A 23187-nucleotide genomic window follows, 5' to 3' on the forward strand; every position below is an offset into this window, starting at 1 on the left:
TAAATGCAGTAGAATTCTTTTTTGCAGAATATTCAGAGGTTATGAGGTACCTACACACACCTCTGTAACACACAGGTAGCATTTCCCATGGTAACCAGTTGCACATTTCCACTGTCCAGGAATGAACCCCTGAGAGTAAGCACCGTTCCTCCAGACTTGGGTCCAAACTCTGGGAAGATCTCTGTGATAACTGGGTTCTAGACAGATAAAACAAAGAGACAAGTCTCTTTCTGTCAGGAAAGTAAAACTGGACCACACATTGAGGGTCTTCAACAAAAATCACATCCATAATATATAATCATCTCCAGAACAGATAGGACAAGTTTTGTTCTCACATGTCCTGACAGCAACAATACGCTTGGTTTGTATTTTCAACGCATAGCGCTAGGTGGCCCCACCCACAGTGAAATCTCATTGGTCCAAAATCCTGCCTCATAGAGCTGTATATTACACATCAATTATACACTTATTGGGCCTTATTCATGAAACATGACCAAAACAAACCAGTGTAAATTATTAGAAAAACATTCTTATGTTAATTGTCCACTGGATTTAATGGAACAGTTTATAAAAGAATGGATTCATGAACAATATTAAAAACAAATCTTATTGCTCATATTTCAGTAAGGCTAAAAGATTAACTTGATGCTGGAAACTGGTTAGGACATAGTGTAACCCTAAACCAACTCCAGGTAAGTGGCAAAAAAAAAACATAATTAATTTGATTGTTTTTCGAAGTTCTTGTTCATTTTGAAAACCGTGGTACTGGAACAGTGTAAAATGTAAATTAAACAAATGTGTGTTGAAATACAGTGATTTGTGAAAATTCTTACCACAAATGAGAAACCATCTTTCTTAGCTTCTTCCTTGCCACTGCGCACCCTGACCGAAGAGTCAACGCTGGATGCATCATTCACATGATCGAGTCCGCAGACCAACCTGACATACAACACAAAGACATAAACATCTCCCGCCACAAAAACAGCAAACAAGATGTGGTTGTAAACTAGTGGAGTAAGAAGGCTATTAGTCCACACTAATTTAATGATAACCGTACTACCCAGCAGAAACTACATAGGAGCTATTCTCTAAGGGAATTTCTCCTCTCCTCTCACAATAGGAGGGCTGTAGAGTGGTATGTCCGGGTGCACAAAGGTTCATAAGTTTTAAGTGTTCGTTGTACGATAGTTTAACATGGAAGACCAAGATGCACAATAGAGCACTTTTGCAAACCAATTTAATGCTCTGCAGAATTGCAACACAAGCACTATGTTGAGAATGTGACCTAGGGTCTCTCTGAAGTTGTATTACAGAGTCTATAAGAGAATTTGCTTCTCTTCACTTATTAAACCACATGAGAACACAAGATAATGAACTACCAGTAAATTAAAATGTAAATGCACATTTAGAATTAAAAGCATAGCTCACCCAAAAATCTAGGTTCTGTCATTCTGACTTACATCTACTTTTGTGTTCCATGAAAGCAAGTAAGTCATATGGGTTTGGAACAATATGAAGGCGAGTAAATTATGACAGAATTACAAATTTTCAGTGACCTAAATAACTAATTTACATTTACAAATAAATTACATTATGAAAGAAAACACCTATCATTAATACCAAGAGAATCTGAAATAATACTCTTAATAAATTATAAACTAAATTATTTATAAACTTACCGATTACTGCTACTGTCTTTCCTTTCCAATTTGCACTTTGTTCCAGCAACAGTCACCTCGATCAGCTTGGTATCAAAACGGTCTTTCTTATTAAAACCAAAGTTTTTGCCACATATTGTCACATTGGTGTGGCCTTCGAGTGGAGCAGAAGAAGGAGAAATCTAGAAAAACAAAAAGGTTGTGAGGTCAAATTGTGACAGTATTTTTCTTTCAAAGTTTACCCTCCTACTGCATTTCTTTATGCCAAGCATTTCTCTGCACTCATGAGGTTGGTTACCATTGACAATAATTTGTTTTGGTTGTATGGACACTCTGAAGGCAGGAGGTATTCCAGTAAATAGTAATGGAGACAAAAAACAAGAACAAAAAAAACTTCCCATCTCCCTCTGTGCTTTAATCTCTTGGGTTTAAAGTGCTCTTTAAGTTGGGTCACCAGCCGTGGTTAAAAACTAGAAAACACTGCCTTTGCAGACAGCATAAAGAGGTAGGACAACACCAAGGCAAGCCCAGATCCAATGTTTGAGGAACATCCTGCATGCAAAGGTGCCTTCATCTGGCCAGTTTTTTAACATGATAGACCCATGTATCCTTTACTGCTTATTGCCTTACTGCCAATGCATACCGTTGGCGGTTGTTGGAAAGAATAAAAATACCATAACTCATAAATGAGCATTTGAATTTGATGAAACATTTGAAATTGTTCTAGATCATTAGGCAAGATGTTGTGTCTTTTAAGTCTGTTTCCTTAGGATGTACTTTCATACAAAAATGCTGCCTGCTTAGTCATTGACTGGGCAGTGAAGCAGCAAGGCACCTGTCTTTGGTTTTGTCACAACCATTTTGTCAAACAAAAAGGATTTGGTGATCTACAGTACAAAAGATGTCTTGATCTTCTTTTAGAGTTTCATCACTTTTTTTAATTACCTCCTAAACTGCCATTTACTGTCTCCTGTGGGCTAAACCACTATAACCGCATAATTCGAAGAACGAGCTGCCAATTTTTGGTCTACAATAATTTTGTTATAAGTTTCAAGCATTCATTATGCTACATCAGTTTGAACTGATCAATTGAACTTGTTATGCTTTCTATATGGGATCTCAGAATCCTGGTTTTATGATCTTAGTTCTCCGCTGATAAGCAGATGTTGTTTTGTACACATGGAAGACATGGCCTCATTTTGAGTTAATTATTAAGTGTTCAGAGCACCACATATCATAAAGTAAAGAGCTCTTACACAAATCCAAATATAGTTCAGGCCACTCTGCAGAAATGCAAGTGTTTGGAGGAGATATACAACACACATGCCCAGGCTCAAAAGGACCAATGAATACTTTCTGACATATAGAATACATTTTAGCCTTTAAAAGAAAACCAAAGGTCTTTGAAATCCATGCATCAGTGCTTACCCCTGAAAATACTGCAAAGCAGGCAAAATCAATAAAGGTCAGAGTTTTATCTGTGCTTAGAAAGCACTTATTCTATTAGCTATTTGCTATTAGTTGCTTTAAAACTGTGGTAATATGGATTGTGGCAGGGTGGGACAGTTACCTTGGTGATGAGGAGGGGGCAGAAGTCCTGGATCCAATGGGAGAGGGAGCAATGAGGAGCCCTTGTGCAGCTATCTGCAGTCTTACACCATCCACAACCCATGAAGGCTGGAGCCAGGAGACACGAGCTACAGGACCACAACTGTTCACAGCCAGGGCCTATCAGAGGAACCTTAGTAACCTGACGGTCACACACAAACATAATCAAGACATATAAAATATTAGAAAACCTCCTTACTGAAGTCCTCACTTACAGGAGTTTTTTAGACTCTCTGTCCCAGTCATACCCTGTTTACTTATGAATTTGTCCTAATCACCAGTAACACATTTTGAGAATGGTTGTGTCTTTCACCTTGTTTCCTGTCACCAACAATAAGGAGCCACCCTGACGCTGTGGAGACATCAGGGCCATCTCTGCAGACACAGGGAGTGTGTCCAAGCGGAAATCGACATGCGGCTCGGTCTTGCCAAAGCGGGAAACCACCACCTGTAGAGGATGCCAGCAAAAATGGGTGGCCTTTCACATCAAAAGCCTGAACGTTTACTGCACGATCTTAATAGAGCATGCTTACCGCTACAAAAAGACATCAATAGAGCATGTTTACCATTTACTGGAATAAGTCTGCATTTCACATCGATGATTAAATGCTGGCATTGAATGATTTAAAAACTCTTGGCTCATGTTTAAGCTATTTATAGAGGACACTGTTCCAGTTTTTAGGAAGTTCAGGAGTAAGTCAAATGCTTGATATAGGTCTCATTTTTGTGTTTCTTTTTTGTATCATGAGTACATCTCACAAAGTAATGGGTTAAATTTCACCCCAAATTAAAAAATAATACATACATATATATATATATATATATATATATATATATATATATATATATATATATATATATATATATACAGTGGCAAGAAAAAGTATGTGAACCCTTTGGAATTACCTGTATTTATGTATAAATTTGTCTTAAAATCTGCCTTAAATACAATTTGATATTTATCTAAGTTGCAATACTGAATCTATTTGAACTAATAACACACAAATTATTGTATTTTTCTAGTACATACATCATTCAAACATTCACAGTGTCGGTTGGAAAAAGTATGAGAACCCCCTAGGCTAATGATGTAAACAAAAGTTAATTAGAGTCAGGAGTTGGCAATCCTGGCATCCAATTAATGAAACGAGATTGGAGGTGTGGGTTAGAGCTACTTTGACTTATAAAAAGCACTCAAACATTTTGAGTTTGCTATTCACAAGAAGATTCTGCTGACGAGGACCATGCCTCGCGAAAAGGAGATCTCAGAAGACCTACGATAAAAAATTGTTGATTTGCATAATGCTGGAAAGGGTTACAAATTTCTCAAAGATCTTAGATATTCATCTGTCCACAGTTGAGGCGATTTAGTACTGTGGTGGCTATCCCTAGAAGTGATTCAAAGATGACTCAAAGGTCACACCTTCTTATTGCCATTTTGTTATTTTATTCCTCAAAAAAAAAAAAAAAACATTCTACATGAGTTACTGCAACTTTTAAATCCTTCTTATTTATTTTCTTCAAGTGATAGGTTATAAAACATTAAACTACAGATCATGTCTGTAACTTTCCTTGGGGAAAAAAAATGTATCAAAGGAGAGTGTAATCTAGAGTCTAATCTACAACCTCTGCTTGTTATGGATACTGGTGTATCAGCTTTTCAGGGCAAAAGATGACAGACTGAACTGCAATAACTGCGGTTCATGGCAGGGAGTGGAAACAGACAAAAGCTCAGGCCCGTAGCCAAGTGTAGATGTAAAGACCTCTGTTTATCTGGCATGTTGGGAGGTGTCAGAACAGTGGCTCCATCCACACACCTGGACTAACATTTATCATGGTTACATTGCAATTACAGGTCTCCAAGAAAGCCAAAGTGTGAAAAGAGCTTGTGCTCCATTAGCGATCAGTGGATCACATCATTAATAGCCCTGGGCTTCGAGTGTGGGGCATCATGATGGTAGAAGGTAGGGAGTATGTCATTACTGTGGTTTTAGTAATTTTGGGTTAGTGTGCGTGAGATATCTCCATCTCACTCACAATAGTGCACTAATGTGACTCCTTTTGCAGTCAGGATTTGGAAAAAGTTCAAGAGTGACAGGCCATTCTACAAAACTGAATCTTCAGTAATTAATTGGATAAGAGGCAAATATTCTATTTCATTCAAAGCTCTGACTATTACAGGAGTCTCTCTCAATGTAAATTTTAGAAACCTTTGTGCATGAAAATCCCAGTGAGATCTGGCCATTCTCAGTTACAGAAATACTCAAACCAGCCCATCTTGCACAACAATCATTCCATTATCCAAATCACTGAGATCAAATTGTTTCCCCATTCTGATGGTTGATGTGACCATTACATGTAGCTCCTGATCCATATCTGCATGATTTTATGCACTGCACTGCTGCCACACGATTGACTGATTAGATAATCGCATGGATTATTATTGGTGCCAGACCGGCTGGTTTGAGTATTTCTGTAACTGCTGATCTCCTGGGATTTTCACACACAACAGTCCCTAGAATTTACTCAGAATGGTGCCAAAAACAAAAAACATCCAGTGAGGGGCAATTCTGTGGATGGAAACACCTTGTTGATGAGACAGGTCAACAGAGAATGGCCAGACTGGTTCGAACTTACAAAGTATATGGTAACTCAGATAACTGCTCTGCAAAACTGAGGTGAGAAGAATAGCATCTCAGAATGCTATTTTGAGGTGCAGGTTAAGGCTGTTTTGGCAGCACGAGGGGACCTACACAATATTAGGCAGGTGGTTTTAATGTTGTGGCTGATTATTGTATATGTTGGGATAAGGGATCAAATTGAATGTGACTAGGGTCTTGAAAAGTCAACAGAACAGCTGAGTGATGCTTAGCTAATGGAGACTGTGTCTTGGTGCTGGGCAAATGTGATGTGATACATTCACAATTCCAAAGTTGAACTAAAACCTGGAAAGTCTCTTGTGGACCAGAAAGTTTCCAATAGCATTAAGCCATAAAAGGATTTTGAGCCCCATAAGCGACCGAGCTAAGCCAGGCTTAATTAAGCCAGGGCATGGCAAAAAATGTCTACAAATGGACCCGTTATTGAGGGAGGAATGTTACACACTCTGGGGAAAAATACACGCAGCCAAGGCCTAATAACTGTGTGAATTACAGCTCATTGTGTATGTAAGGGAAGTCCTGCCTACAAACACAAGACAAGGTGTTGAGTTTTTCTCACCAAGAGTATGACAGAGTGGGAGCACTTCCTAATTCAGAATAAGGGCCACTGGGACATTTGCCCTGCTGCCACCCCCATCTTGCTTTTTAAAAAACTCACAGGGCTCTTATAACTTTCATTCACATAATTACCCTTGTTGCTCTGCACTCATTTCACTTGCATTCCATATTTTATCAAACTCTTTTTATTGTCAAGGCCTCTTAAAAACTCACCCACTCTCTTCTCAAACTCTCATCTCCTTCTCAAATGGAACAGCTGGACTAGCACTCACCATTTACCAGGCCTCAACATCCAGACAAAAGAGGTGAGAAAAGGTTGAGAGGAAAAAAGGAAAAGAGAGAGAGCGGAGACGACAGCTGCAACCGTTCCAAGAAAATGGCATGCGAGTACGTGTCATCGAAGCCCAGTGCTTTTACTATTAGCGTACAATTCGGGTTCCTCCGCTGAACTTCCGTGCAGCTGTTAGCCTTTCTATCACCACTCATATCTCAAAAATTTTCTTGCGGTATTTGTAAAACATGAATGGAAGTTTCTGGAAGCTTGCATTGCATTCTCTAACCAAGACTTCTGTGAGCAAATATGCCCATATATCTGGTGCACATGCAGCAGAGATTCAATATTTGAGTGAGTCTGTCTCATTCCTGTGGTTTCCAAACAATGAACATATTGAGAAAACATTGATAGGTGAAAGTTGAAATGTTTAACCTTGTGTGCTTTTTAGATGGGAGAGCCAGTGTAATGGCGCTCAGGAGTCAAAGGTGACTAAGAGCAAGAGGAAAGGACCAATTTTCTAACCTGCCACTGGCACCTGCATTTTCCTTCTTTCAGAGATGTTTTCACTAGTCATGTACTGACATTCTGCCTATTTACGTGCACAATAAAACAAGGAAACAGTACTGGCAGCAGCAGGACTTTGACTAAAATATTTGATTTACTTTTAGATTCTGACTACTGCAAATGCATAGCTCTTTGTTCTTTTTCTGGAAAGAGATCAGTGATACTGCTCTATGATTCATAGGAATGGAAGCAGTTTAACTGTTCAGACCTGTTCAATATAATGCCTGGATTAGAAAGTTAGCATTTATGTAAAAGTTCAGCATTATAAGGGATAGTTCACCTAAAATGAAAATTCTGTAATCATTTACTCACTCCAAATCGTATGACTTTTTTCCCCGTGGAAAACAAAAGGAGAAGTTAGGCAGAATGTTAGCCTCAGTCACCATTCATTTTCATTGTATCTAAAAATATGGAACACCATGAGGGTGAGTAAAAGATGACAGAATATTCCTTTTGGGGTGATATTTAACTTTATATGGAACCAATTGGCTTTAAATACACAATGTGAAACTAAAGCTAAATCTGGCATTTTATTGGTGTCTCACCTGGATGACCCGCCCTTCAGCTGTGCCTAAGCTGACCACTGTGTGATTTTGAATTGGTACCACAGCTATAGAAGTGAGAAGAACATTCCGAAACCGTCCATGAAAGTAGTCCCGACGTGGGTTGGTGCTCGTAACCTGGAGCCGGTAGCCCTTTTCATGTTTCCCACAGCCAAAGGAATCTCCCACAAAGCTCTGGCAACAAAAACCAAAACATTATTTTATTAATACATCCCTATTACACAGGCATAAATGTTTAATCTACCTGGCAAAAAGCCTAAATTCCTACTGGTGGCACATAAGAAGAATGATAAGTGGATACATTCTGCAACACTGCTGTTTTTCTGCCAGAGTTTACTGGCCTCAAGTCCACCATACCAAATGCAATTTGATGGTTAGATGCTTGTGGAAAGGAGTGACTTAGTCCCCAAACAGTAATGCTCTATCTAATTTCAGCATCTACTGTTTCATCCTGGCCAGTGCAGTTCCGCGTCTTCTCCCATGGTGCTTGGATCATCCTTGCTAAATTCTGACGGCTGTGATCACAGATGGCAAGAATTCATGGGAAACTACAAGGAACATCGGCCTTGCTGTTGCTCTGTTAGAGCTCTGATTGAGGCCAGCTTTGTTTGGCTGTGATTTCTACAACCTGTGGATTTTTGTGGCTATATTGTAGTTCTGAGGGTTTCAGAGAGACTGTATAAATTCTGAGATTAAAGAGGGCATCTTCTATTTATTTTTTTCAATTTAGAACATTATAATGTCTACTTATAATGTTACTGTAAAAGTCTATCACCAAAAAGTTTGTTTAACATGACAATTTTCCACCCTATCTCTAAACCTTGCTATTAAAAAAATGATTTTTTTCATATTTAATATTTAACGATTTCATATTTTAACAGAACAGATTCTTGCGAAAGGTATGTTTACATGTACTTAAGATATTTTATTTAGTATTGTTTTGAAATACCACTAATTACCACAAAACTACCACACTGTATGTTTTGCACGATAGATCCAGAAGACTTTCTACTTGTTAATCATTGTGCACGCACAGGTCAAAACATACGCCCATTTCAGAAAGACTAAAATTGCTTACAGCACCTTTAACCGAATCAAGTCATGAAAATCATTCCGGTTAAAAAAAAAAACTAAATGGTTTTGAATTAGAACATTTTTGTGGTTCCCAAACTTATCTAGTTTATCTAATTACAACATTCTCTTTTTATTTAAAAAGTGCTGTTTTCCATGATTTGACCCATTTAAGAGATAGTTTTGAATACAAGCTACTTGATTTCCATAGTTTAGTCAAGTTAGAGTTTACTTTAGAGGACTCAAAGTCAACTGCAATCAAACACAAAGGAACGGGGCACCCGAGGGCTACACAGTTTTCAATCTCAAAGGGTCACCGACCCAAGCATTAAAGAAGTCATTAATAATTAATGAAACCAGACCCTGGCACCACAGGCCATGACTAAAAGGCCTGTTAGAGTACAGAAATCAGGCAGTTAATGATTAACACCATGCTCACTCCAACTCTACTCAGATGGTATATTGTTTCACTATATGGTGAAGGCACCCTGACAAAAACACTAAACACATCCATGAAAGGTTAGACAGGCATAAAAATAGGAAACTGTAAAAATATTATTTAAAACTCACTAAAATTGAACATTTAAGTTTAATTGATTCAGTCAACACGCACTTAAATTGTATGAAAAAGAAGCAATGAAAGTGAATGGTGACTAACATTCTGCCTTACATCTTTTGTGTTACGCAGAAGAATGGTTTGGAACAACATGAAGGATGTACACTCAATGAGAACTTTATTAGGAACACTATGGTCCTAATAAAGTGCCTGATGTGGTCTTCTGCTGTTGTAGCCAATCCGCATCATGTTTCAACGTGTTGTGCATTCTGAGATGCTATTCTGCTCACTACAATTGTACAGAGTGGTTACCTGAGTTACCATAGCCTTTCTGTTAGCTCGAACCAGTCTGGCCTTTCTCTGTTGACCTCTCTCTTCAACAAGGCATTTCTGGCCACAGAACTGCCACTGTGTAAACTCTACAGGCTGTTGTGCATGAAAATCCCTGGAGATCAGCAGTTACAGAAATACTCAAACCAGCTCATCTGGCACCAACAATAATGCCATGGTCGAAATCACTGAGATACATTTTTCCCCATTCTGATGGTTGATGTGAATATTACTGAAGCTCATGACCCATATCTGCATGAGTTAAGCATTGCACTGCTGCCACATGATTGGCTAAATTAAATAATCACATGAATAAGTAGGTGTACAGGTATTCCTAATAAAGTGCTCTGTGAGTGTATATAATGACAGAATTTACATTTACGGTTGAACTATCCCTAAGAGTGGTGCCAAAGTTACAACTTAAGTTTGTTGCACTTTTTAAACCAATTCGAATGTAATTGGATAATTGGATAAAGTTGAAACTGAAAACTCAAAAAATAAATTGGAAAGTAGATAAATTATTGCAACAAGTTAAACACATGGAAACAAAAATTGTGTTATTCTAAAATAACGATTAAAACATTTTACTGTGTGTGCCAGGCAGGAGCAAACGTTAAGAAAGAAAAACCTTTCTCAACATTTAAAATTCACCTGCTCTCTCTCCCTCCCTCTTTTTATCCTTCTTTCTTTGCCAATGTGAGTAAGATGCATGAGTCAGTGGCATTGCTGTGTTTGCAGTTTCATTTTGAGGGCATGTCTCAAATGGAAGCTTTGAAGATGTGGAAAACAATACAAGTTGACGATAAATCAGGCTAAATGTGCGCTGAGCCCTGCTCTCACATACAGAATCTGTATACACATCCATATGAAAAGGCCAGGGAGATGGCGAAGGAGGATTACAACGCAGCTTATTCCATCCTCTGGAGGTAGAGGAGGGCTGCTGCACCAGTTGTAAAGGGGCTATTGAAGGACTGATAGAACAAGACAAGCCAAGAGAGAGAGAGAGAGAGAGAGAGAGAGAGAGACATGTAGCATGAAGCTGTAGGGGACATGGCTAGGGATATCATCACATGTGGACAAGCCAGTCTTTGATGTGTCTTCGGCTCAAGCAAGTTTGCTTTTCTGGGTTATATAAGCCCACCATGATCCATCATAACAGCCTTTTCTTGCGTAAGCATGCGTAAGAAAGCACAGTGGTTTGGAACTGATTAGTTGGGCTCTCTGGAGCCTGGCCTATCACCAGCTGAGAAAACCCATGAGAGTGAACACCTGTTGTAGGAGGAAAAAGTAGGGGTGTTATTTTCATAGCAAATAAACGTAACGTTTCGCTCTGTTTGGAGAGGAAGATAGAGGAAAAAGAAGGAACCTTTAGAAGGCAAAAAACTGCTTAGCATAGGGTTTTGCAAAGATCAAGAGTAGAAAATGAAAAACATTGGCACTGTTTTGACAAGTTTCGGATGCTGTGATTTTGAGGCTTCTCCACCAGCCTGGAGTCTGTTTTGCCATGTCTGCTGTTGTCAGAGTGGTCAAGGTTACGTCATTGAGCAGGGAGTTGTTATGAGTAGTTTTATACAAAACTATCTTTCTCATTATTTTTGGTATACTTATATTATACTACACCAAAATTATCAACTGTAACTCCAAGAGATTTCAAGCTACATCCGCCAAACTTGGCACAGACATTCTGCCTGTTCTGACTTGGGTTGGGATCTAACATCTCCTTTTGTGTTAGTAAGTCAAAAAAAGGAAATGTTAGATCCCAAATTTGGAACAGACATGAGGGTGAATCAATGATGTAAGAATTTTCATTTACGTATGAGTGAACTAATCCTTTAACTTGTTACCATGACCTCAAGGTTGAGTATATTTTGAGTATGAATCAGGAGAATGCAGAAAAATATCCTACAGCAATGTGCTATTACAGCAGAGCAAAAGACGAACGCAATGAAATGGTAGGGCCAGTACATAGCTCCTCTTTGACACATTATACAGCTCTCATAGTGTTCAGCACAATGTAGAGGTGATAGGGTTACTACGTTCCACCTTTGGTGCTTTACAGCTTTGTGGCCTTTGGCGTCACATCCAAGAGACCTTATTTGAGTGAAAGGAGATCTGGATGACCACATGTCACTTTCACACACTTTTTGTTAAGCCTCGGGCCCTGGTACAGTAGGGTCTGTTGGAATCACGTACAGTGCTATGTGCTCCTGAAGATTTCTGGAACGGTGTCGCTACACACTGCCGCACCTCAGCTGCTCCTTGACGAAAATAATGTGACTTTTGACCTAACACAGACTTCAATGATGATGTGCATGTTTATGTGTGAGATATAGAATTTGCTTATGGTGTGCTCCACCTGTGCATTTATATGGCATGTCGCAACGCAACCTGATCCTTATATTTGTGTGGCTCTCTAGGATTACTGGGTCGAGAAGGTCATTAGTCTGGGGAGAATTAGAGAAGCTGACAATAATTTGGGATTAGAGGCTGGCAGTCAGCATGCAGTGGGTCGGGCCCTGGTGCCTGTCTGCTGGTTTGTTAATACCTGTGGAAGTCTCCAAGAAAATTTGAGGAGACTATTGTACAGTCAAATTCACACCTGGCTTTTGAACAGAAATGTAGATTAAGTCACTATACACTCACAAATCAAATAATTATTTCTACCACTCTTTCCTTCTCTCTGTCCCCCTCTAGACTCCGTCTCTCAACCCAGCAGTCAAGTGATCTGTCAGCAGGGAGCTTTGCTCCTCACTAGAGTTTCCATCATGGAAACAATACATAGTCCAGTTCAGCCACTCATATGTTTGCTAAAAACTTCATCAGTTTATTCAACTGCTCACAGTTAAATCCCTGCTTGTCTTGCAATTTGACCACTTGTTGCTGCATGTTATGAGATAATTTACTCAAAAGGCACTATGATTAATATGCTTGGAACAAACAAGTGAGACAAAATATCCTTCTGGCGCAAAGTCATTCATCAAACTGGAATTGTTATTAAATTGCAATTAATCAAAGAGATTTGTTAAAACAACAAAGCAGGATTAATAACTTCAGTTCCCACTGGACAGAATACTTGATTGTTTTTCATAGTTCCTATGCAGTTTAATGTGCCATAAATCACAGTTTAGGTCAATGATACATGAGTTACATCAACAAAAATAGTGACAAGCAATATATCTATAGGGGTCGTACACAGCGAACGTGTTTTTGCATCCACCTATACTGTTTAAAAAAAAATGTCCCTATGTAAAAATGTGCTAGATGGACATCTATGACCATTGCACCATACTTCACTGTTTTTTCAGCATCTTACACAGGGGCACCATATTTTAGATTTCGTGTTGGGTTACAAAAAAACCTTACATTGTTAAAAATGCATCTCAAAATACCTGCCTTCTGCTCCATTCTTGGTGCTACGTCCAGCTTTTTTAGTACAAAGATGCATTCTGTGTAAACGACCACTCAGGCTTGACTGCTGTCCGAATTAAGTGTCTATTTAAAAAAAGCAAGACAGAAGAGAGAACTATTGCTCTAGTGACTAACACTGAAATATATTTATGGATGTGCTTATGAACCATGCACATCCATTCAATTAGATAAACTGACAAAAGAAAACAGGGGATCATTTAGTGTGGAGTCCATTCCAGAGACCCGGTCTGTCATTATTTACTTCTGCAGCATGGATCTATTCAAAGCATTAGTGGAAACACACATTCATTAAACCAGACAAGACGAACATGCTCACAAGCATCCCTCCTGCTGCTACAGTTCAAAATTATGATGTGAAAAAAATCTCCACCCTTATGTAAGGAGCATGGATCTGATAAAAGGGTAAAGAGAACAACTTTTAAACTATGAAGCGTAAAAACCCTTTAAAAGATCAAATCCAGCCCTTTATGTAAGAGAGGGGCAGCAGAGCGATTAAATGCCTGGTTTGCAGTTGGCCAGAATAATAAATTCCAATACAGACTGTAAAGGCTGCTTTTCTGTGATGATCTTATGGTTCTTCATATGCCTGAGAGAGCAAACCATGCCTCTGACAGGACAGATCAGACACAAGCCTTTTTATTCTTATTTTGAGAGCTGTTTAAAGGGTTTTGCAGAATTTCTGTTTCATAATCCTGCTAATTTATTTTTCGCCGGTGACATTCTACTGAGAACTTTGCTACAAACAAATGTCCTTACACTTGTAAAAAAAAAAAAGAAAAACCTTAAACTGAAGATGAGAATGAACATGCCAATACTGAAAATTTAGAGTATTTTCAATACTGTAAAAATAATCTGATATATAGCTATATATGAACATACATATAAAATTATAATTTATATGTGGGCATGTACATATTTACAATTCCACTATTTTAATGACATATTATAAATGTGCAAACAAAATAGAGAATATATTGTTTCACACCACGGTCACAGTAGGCAAATTCAGACACTGAAATGGGCAGGATATGGTGTCATGCTTAAGGGCTTCTGGTTTTAATTAATAATAAATCACAAATAACAAATAATACAATGAGAAAATACACTCACTGAGCACTTTATTAGGAACAATATGGTCCTAATAAAGTTTCCGACGTGGTCTTCTGCTGTTGTCGCCCATCTGCCTCAAGGTTCAACGTGTTTTGCATTCTGAGATGCTATTCTGCTCACTATAATTGCACATACAGGTTATTTGAGTTACTGTAGCCTTTCTGCCAGCTCAATTCTCCATTGACCTCTCTCATCAACAAGGCATTTCCGTCCGGAAAACTGCTGCTCACTGGATGTTTTTTGTTTTTGGCACCATTCTGAGTAAACTCTAGGGAGTGTTGTGCGTGAAAATCCCAGAAATACTTAAACCAGCCTGTATGGCACCAACAATAACACCATGGTTGAAATCACTGAGATCACATTTTTGTCCCCATTTTAATGGTTGGGGCGGCTGTGGCTCAGGTAGTAGAGCGAGTCGGCTGCCAATCGCAGGGTTGGTGGTTTGATTCCCGGCCCACACGACTCCTCATGCCGAAGTGTCATTGGGCAAGACACTGAACCCCAAGTTGCTCACAATGGCAGGCTAGCGCCTTGCAGGTGTATGAGTGTGAGTGTGAATGGGTGATTGGGACACAGTGTAAAGCGCTATATAAGTGCAGACCATTTACCACGGTTGATGTGAACAATAACTGAAGCTCCTGAGCCGTATCTGCCTGATTTATGCATTGCATTTGATCTTCTATTGGTCAAACGTCTTCTCGTCAACCTAATTTGCAGGTCATCATGCTTGAACTTTGGTACGCAGTGGAATGTGAAATTTCTTCGAATGAGCTTGAGTTTCTGGTCTTCCATGTTCACATATTCTTTATATCAGTGAAAACCATACATTAACATAATACGTGTTTTACATGTATTGCCATTCTTTAGTTTTCTGTATGGTATATGATTAAATCCTTGCGTTAATTATTTTCTGTGCATTTGAGCAAAAAACACACACAGCGTACAAAAAATGCTCTGAGCAAAGATCAAGGTCTTTACTTACAAAATACCTTCTTTCTGCCAAAAACACAAGGGCATGAGTACACATTAAATTCTGTCCTTCGTAGTCATCATATTTCTCATTACTATGATTCAAAGAAAGCAATCAGGTGTTAGTCAGTCAGTCACATTTATTTATATAGCACGTTTAAAACAACAACAACTGTTGGCCAAAGTGCTGTAAAATTAAACTAGTTAAAAAGTAAGGTATGTATTACAAGAATACCAGAACAACATTCACAAAAGGAGATAAAAACAATACAGAAAACATTAAAAGTAATGTTACAATTTCAATGTATCAAATGCTAAAACAAACAAGTGCGTTTTAAGAAGTGATTTAAAATCATCAACAGTTGGAGCAGACTTAATATGTAAAGGCAACTTATTCCAAAGCCTTGGTGCTGCAACTGAAAAGGCTCGTTTTCAGGTGGCATCCCTGTTTATAACACACTAATGCAACAAATAGAAACAAATAATCAAGCATGGCAGGAGTCTGTAAAGAATACAGTAGAACAATGCATCATTGTGCTATCTTTTTGTATTTACAAAACAACTTGAAGTTAGGAAGTTGGCATCTCTTTTTATTGCCTTTTTTTATTATTCAATAGCAAGATCCCCTATCTCATTTGTAACTCATTTGTCCTCCTGTTTAGTTGAGCAGTATTTTTAATTTGACTCTGTTAAATTTTAATTTAACTGTAGTTAAATACAGGTTCATAAACACTATAGACCTTGATTCTGTTTCCATACACACCAACATGCTGATAACAACCAAAAATCAGTTTATTCCAAAAATCTGACAATGCAAGAAAGGTACATTTACATGAGACTTCTGCCATCTGGATATTCTCTGCTTTTGACTGCAAAATGTAAACAGACATGCACAACTCACTTCCATTGTAAGTGCCTCACTGTAACCCAGATTTGTGTTTTTTTTAAGAAAAAGAAGGGCTAGTTAAAATGTATTTTTTGTGGTAATGGACATTACACCACAAATGCTGTTGATTGAGCTTAAATTATATTGAATATGCCTTTAATGCTCGACCGATAAAGGTTTTTAAATGGTTGATTCTTAAATGATCACATTTGGTCCCCCCAATCAAGAATATGTGATTATATCCAAGGTAAAGTAAACTTTAGTTTTACTTATAATATGTGCACCACATCAAATATCCCCTCTGTGCTCACAATGCTTTAACACTCTGCCTTGACTGACATTTTAAGACCATTCCATTAGCTGACCAAACATTGTGCGTTATGCCCCACAAAACTCACAAGTCAGGTATCAGGTAAAGCTTGTTCCCCTTTGACGGGGCGATCACACAGGCTGTCTACTGAAGGATAAGCCTAGAAATATCTGACTGACACGCTGAATGAGGTGGAAGGGAAGCCGTAGATAAGCTCTTATTTGCAGTGCATTGTTGAGTTCTCAGCAGGTGATAAAGCAGAATAGTTCCTTGCCAATACAATCCGTTCCATTACTTAAGCACACAATCATTCAGTCTACATCCCATGGATCCATTGTGCTGGTATTAGCACCACGGTGACAGTAGTGAAGGGTAAGGGCTCTTTTGACATAGCAGGGGAGTTTCAGGCCTAGTATACCCCCAAACGTTTATTTGTGGTCCCCACTGTGTAGGCCAAAACAATTAGTAGAGGGTCTTTGAACTGCACCAAACAAATAGTCTGGATCGGTCAGCTTCAGTCGTTTAGCAGTGTGGGCTGATAGAATATCCGACCAGACCGGTCCTCATTAAACGCTTCAGCGGATATTTGTTTACACCTGGTAAGGATCCCTTTAAATTTATAGGAGGTGGACAATTTTTGTTATTTAACAAACCCTCATACTCACAGACCTGGAGAGCAGGAAATTACCACAGAGACTAATAAATTAGGAAGTGGAGGTATGGCGAAAGCCAGAGATAGATCAACATGCCTGTGGGTCACTGACTCATCACTCTCACCAGAGCAATACTTTCCTTCATCTGCCACTTACACATGTTTGCAAATTATGCCCAGAGAACAACAACAAGTATTTTAAGCCTGAAGGCTGAATAAATGTTGAATATGGGCCAGATACCTCAACACCAAGCTGTGGTGCAATAAACCTGGTGTAAACAGTTGAGTACTAGCCAATCGTATGTTTGTTTGTATGGGAAGACCCTCCCAAAGCACAGATTGTGAGTGCAGGCATTTATCAGTTATGGTTGTATGCTTATTTGCTTTATGGGAGTATTTAAGACATCAACATATGCATTAGAGTTGGAAAACAGTCAATTGTGGACTTGGAAAACAAGCTAATTACAACAGGAATTATAGCAGAGAGAAGTTGAAGTCAGCCAAAAAAAGATCAGGACAAATCCCCAAAAGTGCTTACCTCCATGATGGAGATGAAATAAGAGGTCGACCGAGAGTGGATTTTACTGATACCGATAACCAAGTTGGTTAGTACCTGCTGATAACTGATTAATCAACCGATAGTTTTTTAAATTGATCCTGAATGAAAAAAAATAAACACTCAAAGTAAAATAGTGCTGAACTTTATTACAAAAATAAACTGTACTGACTGAACCATGAAAATGTATTGTACTGCTTTAAAATAAATAAATATATAAATATTTATATTAGGGCTGTCAATCAATAAAAATCTTTTTATTCGAATTAATTACACAATGCCCGATTAATTAATCGCATATACAAATATTTGCTGAGAAAGCCCCTCATATAACAATAATTCAATATATAATGATGAAATAATTATATATAGTTATATTTAAATATGATATATATATATATATATATATATATATATATATATATATATATATATATATATATATATATATATATATATATATTCAGATAATTAAAATGCATTACAATCTTGTGGCAGAAGAGTTAATCATTGATAAGACAATACAAAAAACAGCTTTAGAATACAATGTATTGTTTTTTACCATATTATTGATCATAAGCCAATCATTGGCATACAGTTCACAGCAATCCATTTCACAAGTGAATTTGTCAATCAGTTCAGGGCTTGTTTAAGGACCCATCAATTTCAACAAGCATCAGACATGCTTGTGTAGTGTCTCGGGTGCGTTGCATTATAAACATAAGATTTTTAGGTCACTGAGTCAAATTAAATATAGTTTAATACTTAGAACACATCTTGAGATTCCTTAGTTCAAATTTGCGCTCCATCAAAATTCTTGAATGCAAGAATGTAACGAATGACACATGATTCCAAGTTGAACATCTTTCCTGACAAAGCATTTAAACAACTCATTGCTTAATCTGAGAAACGCTTATAAGAGAGCAAGATGCATGGCCTAAGACCTCCACCAAATGTAAGGGGCTGTTCACACTGAATGCTTTTGTAACCATCCACTTGTTTTTCTATGTAAACACGCTAGACAAACGTATTTTTTCCCCTTTGTTTTTGTTTATTCAGCATCCCGTGCAGGATTGCGGTTTTTTAGATGATACTAAATAACATTAAAAGCATATTTAGACACCTGCTTTTTGTTCAACTGTATTTGTTGCGCTGTCTAGCCTTTTTTAGCGCAAGAATGTGATTGATCTGAAGTCGTCTTATTACAGTGAGGATAAAAAACTTTAATTTAAATCAGGTGCGTTTCTGATTTGTTTATACGTTTCTCTCGGCTGCATGAAGACATTTCTCATGTCACTAGCTTTAAATATGCAACTTAGCTGGCTAACAAATGCATAAACATGACCAGCTGGATATAAACTAATTTTGGAAGGACTTTATATATTTTTGCCACATTGTTCCAACCGCTTGAGGTTAGCTTTAATGTCAGCATCCCCTGAGCCTTATCGGCAAACATATTGATGTTCTCTACAAATGCAGCATCTAGTCAACAAATTAATTACTTTATAATGGTATGACAACATGTACTGTAGTGTCCTGTATACATACCTTATCATTGTTTTAAATCCTGTTTTAAATCTGAGGTGTTCCACTCCATGCAGATTGTAGTCTCACGTGTCAAAATAAACACCACAACTATTTTTATTTCGCATCTAGAGGCCGCTCTCATTCTATATAATGACAGCGGACCCTTTCCAGCCGCTCCAGCACTGGACGCAATGGGGAAAAACTATCGGTGTGGATTTTTGCCAATAACCGCTAGCTTCAGAGATCTGTTTTCAGTTCAACCAATATATCGGTCGTCCTCTAGATGAGAGGTTTTTGCACGTTGATGCCAGCTGTCCGGTCTCCACTGGCTACCATTATGGTCCACAGTCATGCAGGTTTCCCGCCAAGGCAAAGCTGCCAACATGAACTCACTGCAGGGGCTTGACATTTTGAGAAAACACACAGCTGTACACATCCACCTGTCCCCTAGTCAGAGCTGTTGAACATGTGTGTGTGTGTGTGTGTCTGCTTTTGCCAGCACCGATTCAGGGTGACTTATTTCCTCAGTACAAACCACAATTCACCCATATAAAATACATTTCTCTTCCATACATACTCACAGAAAACCCAACAATGCAAGCAGCTTAACTATGCTTTTTTCAAGAGACATGGGGAGGCAGGACACAACAAGTGCCGTGTCTTTCAGCATTGTTTTGTGTCCTTGCATCAAGTCACCTTCCAGAGCTGAGCTTGTAACTTATAAACAATCTAGGTTTGGTCATGTCTGCACAAACACATCAGGATACGGGCACAAACAGGCCATGGCACGCATTTATATATACGTGCCAAGTACAGCACATTAGTAAAACACCCTGTCCTTACATAATGAAAACATACAATAATGCGCTGCAAGATTGAACTTTCCATAAACTGAGTGTGATTTATTTCTCTAAGAGCTCGACTATCTGATTTACATTGATATTTGGTTATGCACCGCAGTAAAAACAAAAGATGTGGGAAAATGTTTACAAAGCAAATTTTAAGCATTGATTTAATGTATATTCATTTAGCCACAATGGCTGTAATAATTAAAAAGGTTGTCGATCAAAACTCCCTCTTCAGGAATTATATTCCAGTCTGCAATCAGTCAAGCTTCAGATTCAATTTTAAAATAATCAGCATATGCCAGTTGTTCCCCTGATCAATTATAATCTAATGATAATTTTGACCTTAAATGTGGCTGTTTGTTATTGCTGGTCTCAAGTGTCCCCCTCCCTATGCACTAGGCTTGTTGGGGTGGTTCCAACTGTGACATATCCACAGTATGCCTCCATTATTCCTAACAATAAGGACTATATTCTGTCTGCTTTATTGACGAATATTGCAGAGCAAAAGCAGACTGGTGGATCAATAATTTTGAAAGAGTGGGTTGATGTCTGAAAGCTGTGGTGTCTTTCCCTCGAAGGGCAAGAGTCTATTACGGACTTTGGCAATTTATCTGATATGATATTTAAATAACTATGGCTCCACATTAACAATAAAACAGGACAGCAAACCCAAATTCAATCAAAACAAAAGCACATTACAATGTCCGATATCGTCTAGGTTACTGTTGTAACCTCCAGGGAACGAGAAGTTGTGTCGAAGAAGCGACAATAGGGGTCTCTCTTGAGATCCTTGCGCATCTCTGAACTTGAGAAAAGGCCAATGAGAAATTGGCAGACAGAATTTGCATGTCCCGCCCCCGGACATACAGCTATAAAAGGAGGGAAATGCATCTGTTCATTCAGGAATTTGCCTGAGGAGCCGACAATGAGGTTCAGCCTTAACAGTGGCTCGGTTCAGTGACGTGGCCGGAAGGACACAACGTCTCATTTCCTCCATCAGGGAACGGAGGTTACAACAGTAACCTAGACGTTCCCAGTCTGTCCCTCACTTCGACGTTATGTCGAAGAAGCGACACTAGGGGTCCAATTTTAATCACGCCATGCTCTGAACCATGTACGTGCACTGCTGACACAGGTGCGGGCAGGCAGTTGCGTGCCAAAATGACAAGCCGTATCAGATTGTCGTACCCTTCCCCAACGCCCCATAAGATCGTCATAAGCTTCTGGTTCCCTACACCCCGATATGGGTGGAACAAGGCGACGTGCCAAGCATGGGAGCAAGCCGTGCCTTTTCTCTCTATATGTCTTGCATAGAGTTAAAGTGGCTGGGGCCATCTTAATGCTATAACACGCAACAGGGAAGGCGTTCTTTCCCAATTCCTATTCTTTCAGGGGGGAAAGACCCTGCAGAGACCACACCTGCCCAGGCTGAGAGAGGTAAAGAGTGGTGAAATACATCAGATGGGATTTTATGTCGGATGTGGAGAATGGCGCGGTGGTAGATCCTACCTCTTTGGGAGGGAGGAGTTGCTACAAACACAGCGACCGGGGGGCAGTGAGGACTGCCCAAGGGAGACGCGGGTTCGCTCACAAGGGGACCGTACCGTGGAAAATACACACAGGGGGACAAGTCCACACGAGGGCTCGACCTGTGTAGCACCTATTCCAGTACAGAGTAATTTGAGTACTTGTAGTGGGTCTGATCGGGGAATTCCTCCGCTGAATTCGTGGACCAGAGGGCTAGGGAGGAATCATCCAGGGAGCCGAGTTAGTGGGATCTCCTGGGAAAAGATATTACCTTAGTGGAGGGAAAGGGCGCTAGGTGCAAGCGGTACACCCGTTCAGTTGTTACCGTGTTCTACCATCTCAGACATGACAAAACACAGGATGAAACCGACTCAACCCTGAGATTGTAAAATCTCGTAAAGGTATTGGGTGTTGCCCAACCTGCTGCTCTGCATATGTCTGCTAAGGAGGTGCCTTTGGGCAGTGACCACGAGGATGCCACACTTCTCATCAAGTGTGCCCAAACCCACAAGGGGGCAGGCACCGCTGCGGAGGACGCCATATGCCCCAGGAGCTTTCTTGGGTACGATGAAGTAAGGGCTGTAGCAACCCTTCTTCATCTCGGCTGGAGGGACAGGCACTATCGCGTCTTTGGGTAAGAGAGTCACGGGGGGGGCATGCCTGTGAGCCCAGACCCGAGGAACCAATCATCCAGCCGCAAAGGCTGTGGGGAGGATGAAGGGTTCCAGTCCAACCCCACACTGACGGCAGCCCGGGAAACATGTCGGCCATCTGGGCGTCAGCCTCTGACTGGGCGTGCTGACCCGAAGGAAGCCCAATCGAGTCTTCCACGTCAGATGCCGGAACAGTCTCAGATGCAGCGGCGAGCTCATCATCCAGCTCAGGGGGCTCAAGAGGATGGCGAGCTGCTGTCACCCCGAGCCCGGGCGGAAGTCAACGAGCGTGTCGGGGGCGGGTGGTTCGTGGGGATGTACCCAGCGAAACCGAGCCTGCTGCCATCCCCAAATCGGCAGCCGGGTCGTCCTCAATCCCGTGGGAAGAAGGAGCGACGTGGGGGGCGGCTGGAGTGGCATTCCTTTTTAGGAAGAAAAGACACGACCGCAAAGTTGCCATGGTAAGGTTCTCGCAGTGAGAACACAAACCATCCACAAACACTCCCTTGGTGTGATCACGGCCCAGACACACGAGGCAGCGCCTGTGACCATCAGGAGTGGAGAGAACTCGACCGCATCCAGGAACTACACAGGGGCAGAAGGGCATCTTTATAAAGATGTGTCCTGAAAAGGACGTTCAACGTCGCTGTGTATTGCTCTTTTAGAGAATCAAACTCTTTTACAATATTCCCTTTTAAACAGCGCTGTCAAAGCACCCAGGGGCAAAGCTGCACTGCCGTGCAGAGAAGGAGAAAGCAGGTGATATGCACCGTAGGTCCAACAGCATAAGCTCTTAGAGATGAGGTGAACAGTTTTGTGAATCGCAGCTCGTTGCTCACACAACCGGTTGGCTCCGAAGAAAATTTCTGAATGAACAG

The 23187-nt window shown here is 39.8% G+C and overlaps 1 protein-coding gene across 3 annotated transcripts in view; it reads right to left on the bottom strand.

The window, feature by feature from the left end:
- LOC127638445 (hepatocyte growth factor receptor-like) overlaps window positions 1–23187 on the bottom strand; it is an 83794-nt gene that overhangs the window by 52529 nt on the left and 8078 nt on the right. For all 3 annotated transcript variants that reach the window (XM_052119978.1, XM_052119979.1, XM_052119977.1), the window contains exons 3-8: window positions 7868–8059; window positions 3580–3714; window positions 3229–3408; window positions 1680–1840; window positions 834–939; window positions 61–197 (exon numbers count right to left, since the gene is read on the bottom strand). In XM_052119978.1, the coding sequence (XP_051975938.1) occupies window positions 61–197; window positions 834–939; window positions 1680–1840; window positions 3229–3408; window positions 3580–3714; window positions 7868–8059 (911 nt within the window). The remainder of the gene's footprint in view (window positions 1–60; window positions 198–833; window positions 940–1679; window positions 1841–3228; window positions 3409–3579; window positions 3715–7867; window positions 8060–23187) is intronic.

Source organism: Xyrauchen texanus, chromosome 46 (genome assembly GCF_025860055.1).
Source record: "Xyrauchen texanus isolate HMW12.3.18 chromosome 46, RBS_HiC_50CHRs, whole genome shotgun sequence".
NCBI lineage: Eukaryota > Metazoa > Chordata > Actinopteri > Cypriniformes > Catostomidae > Xyrauchen > Xyrauchen texanus.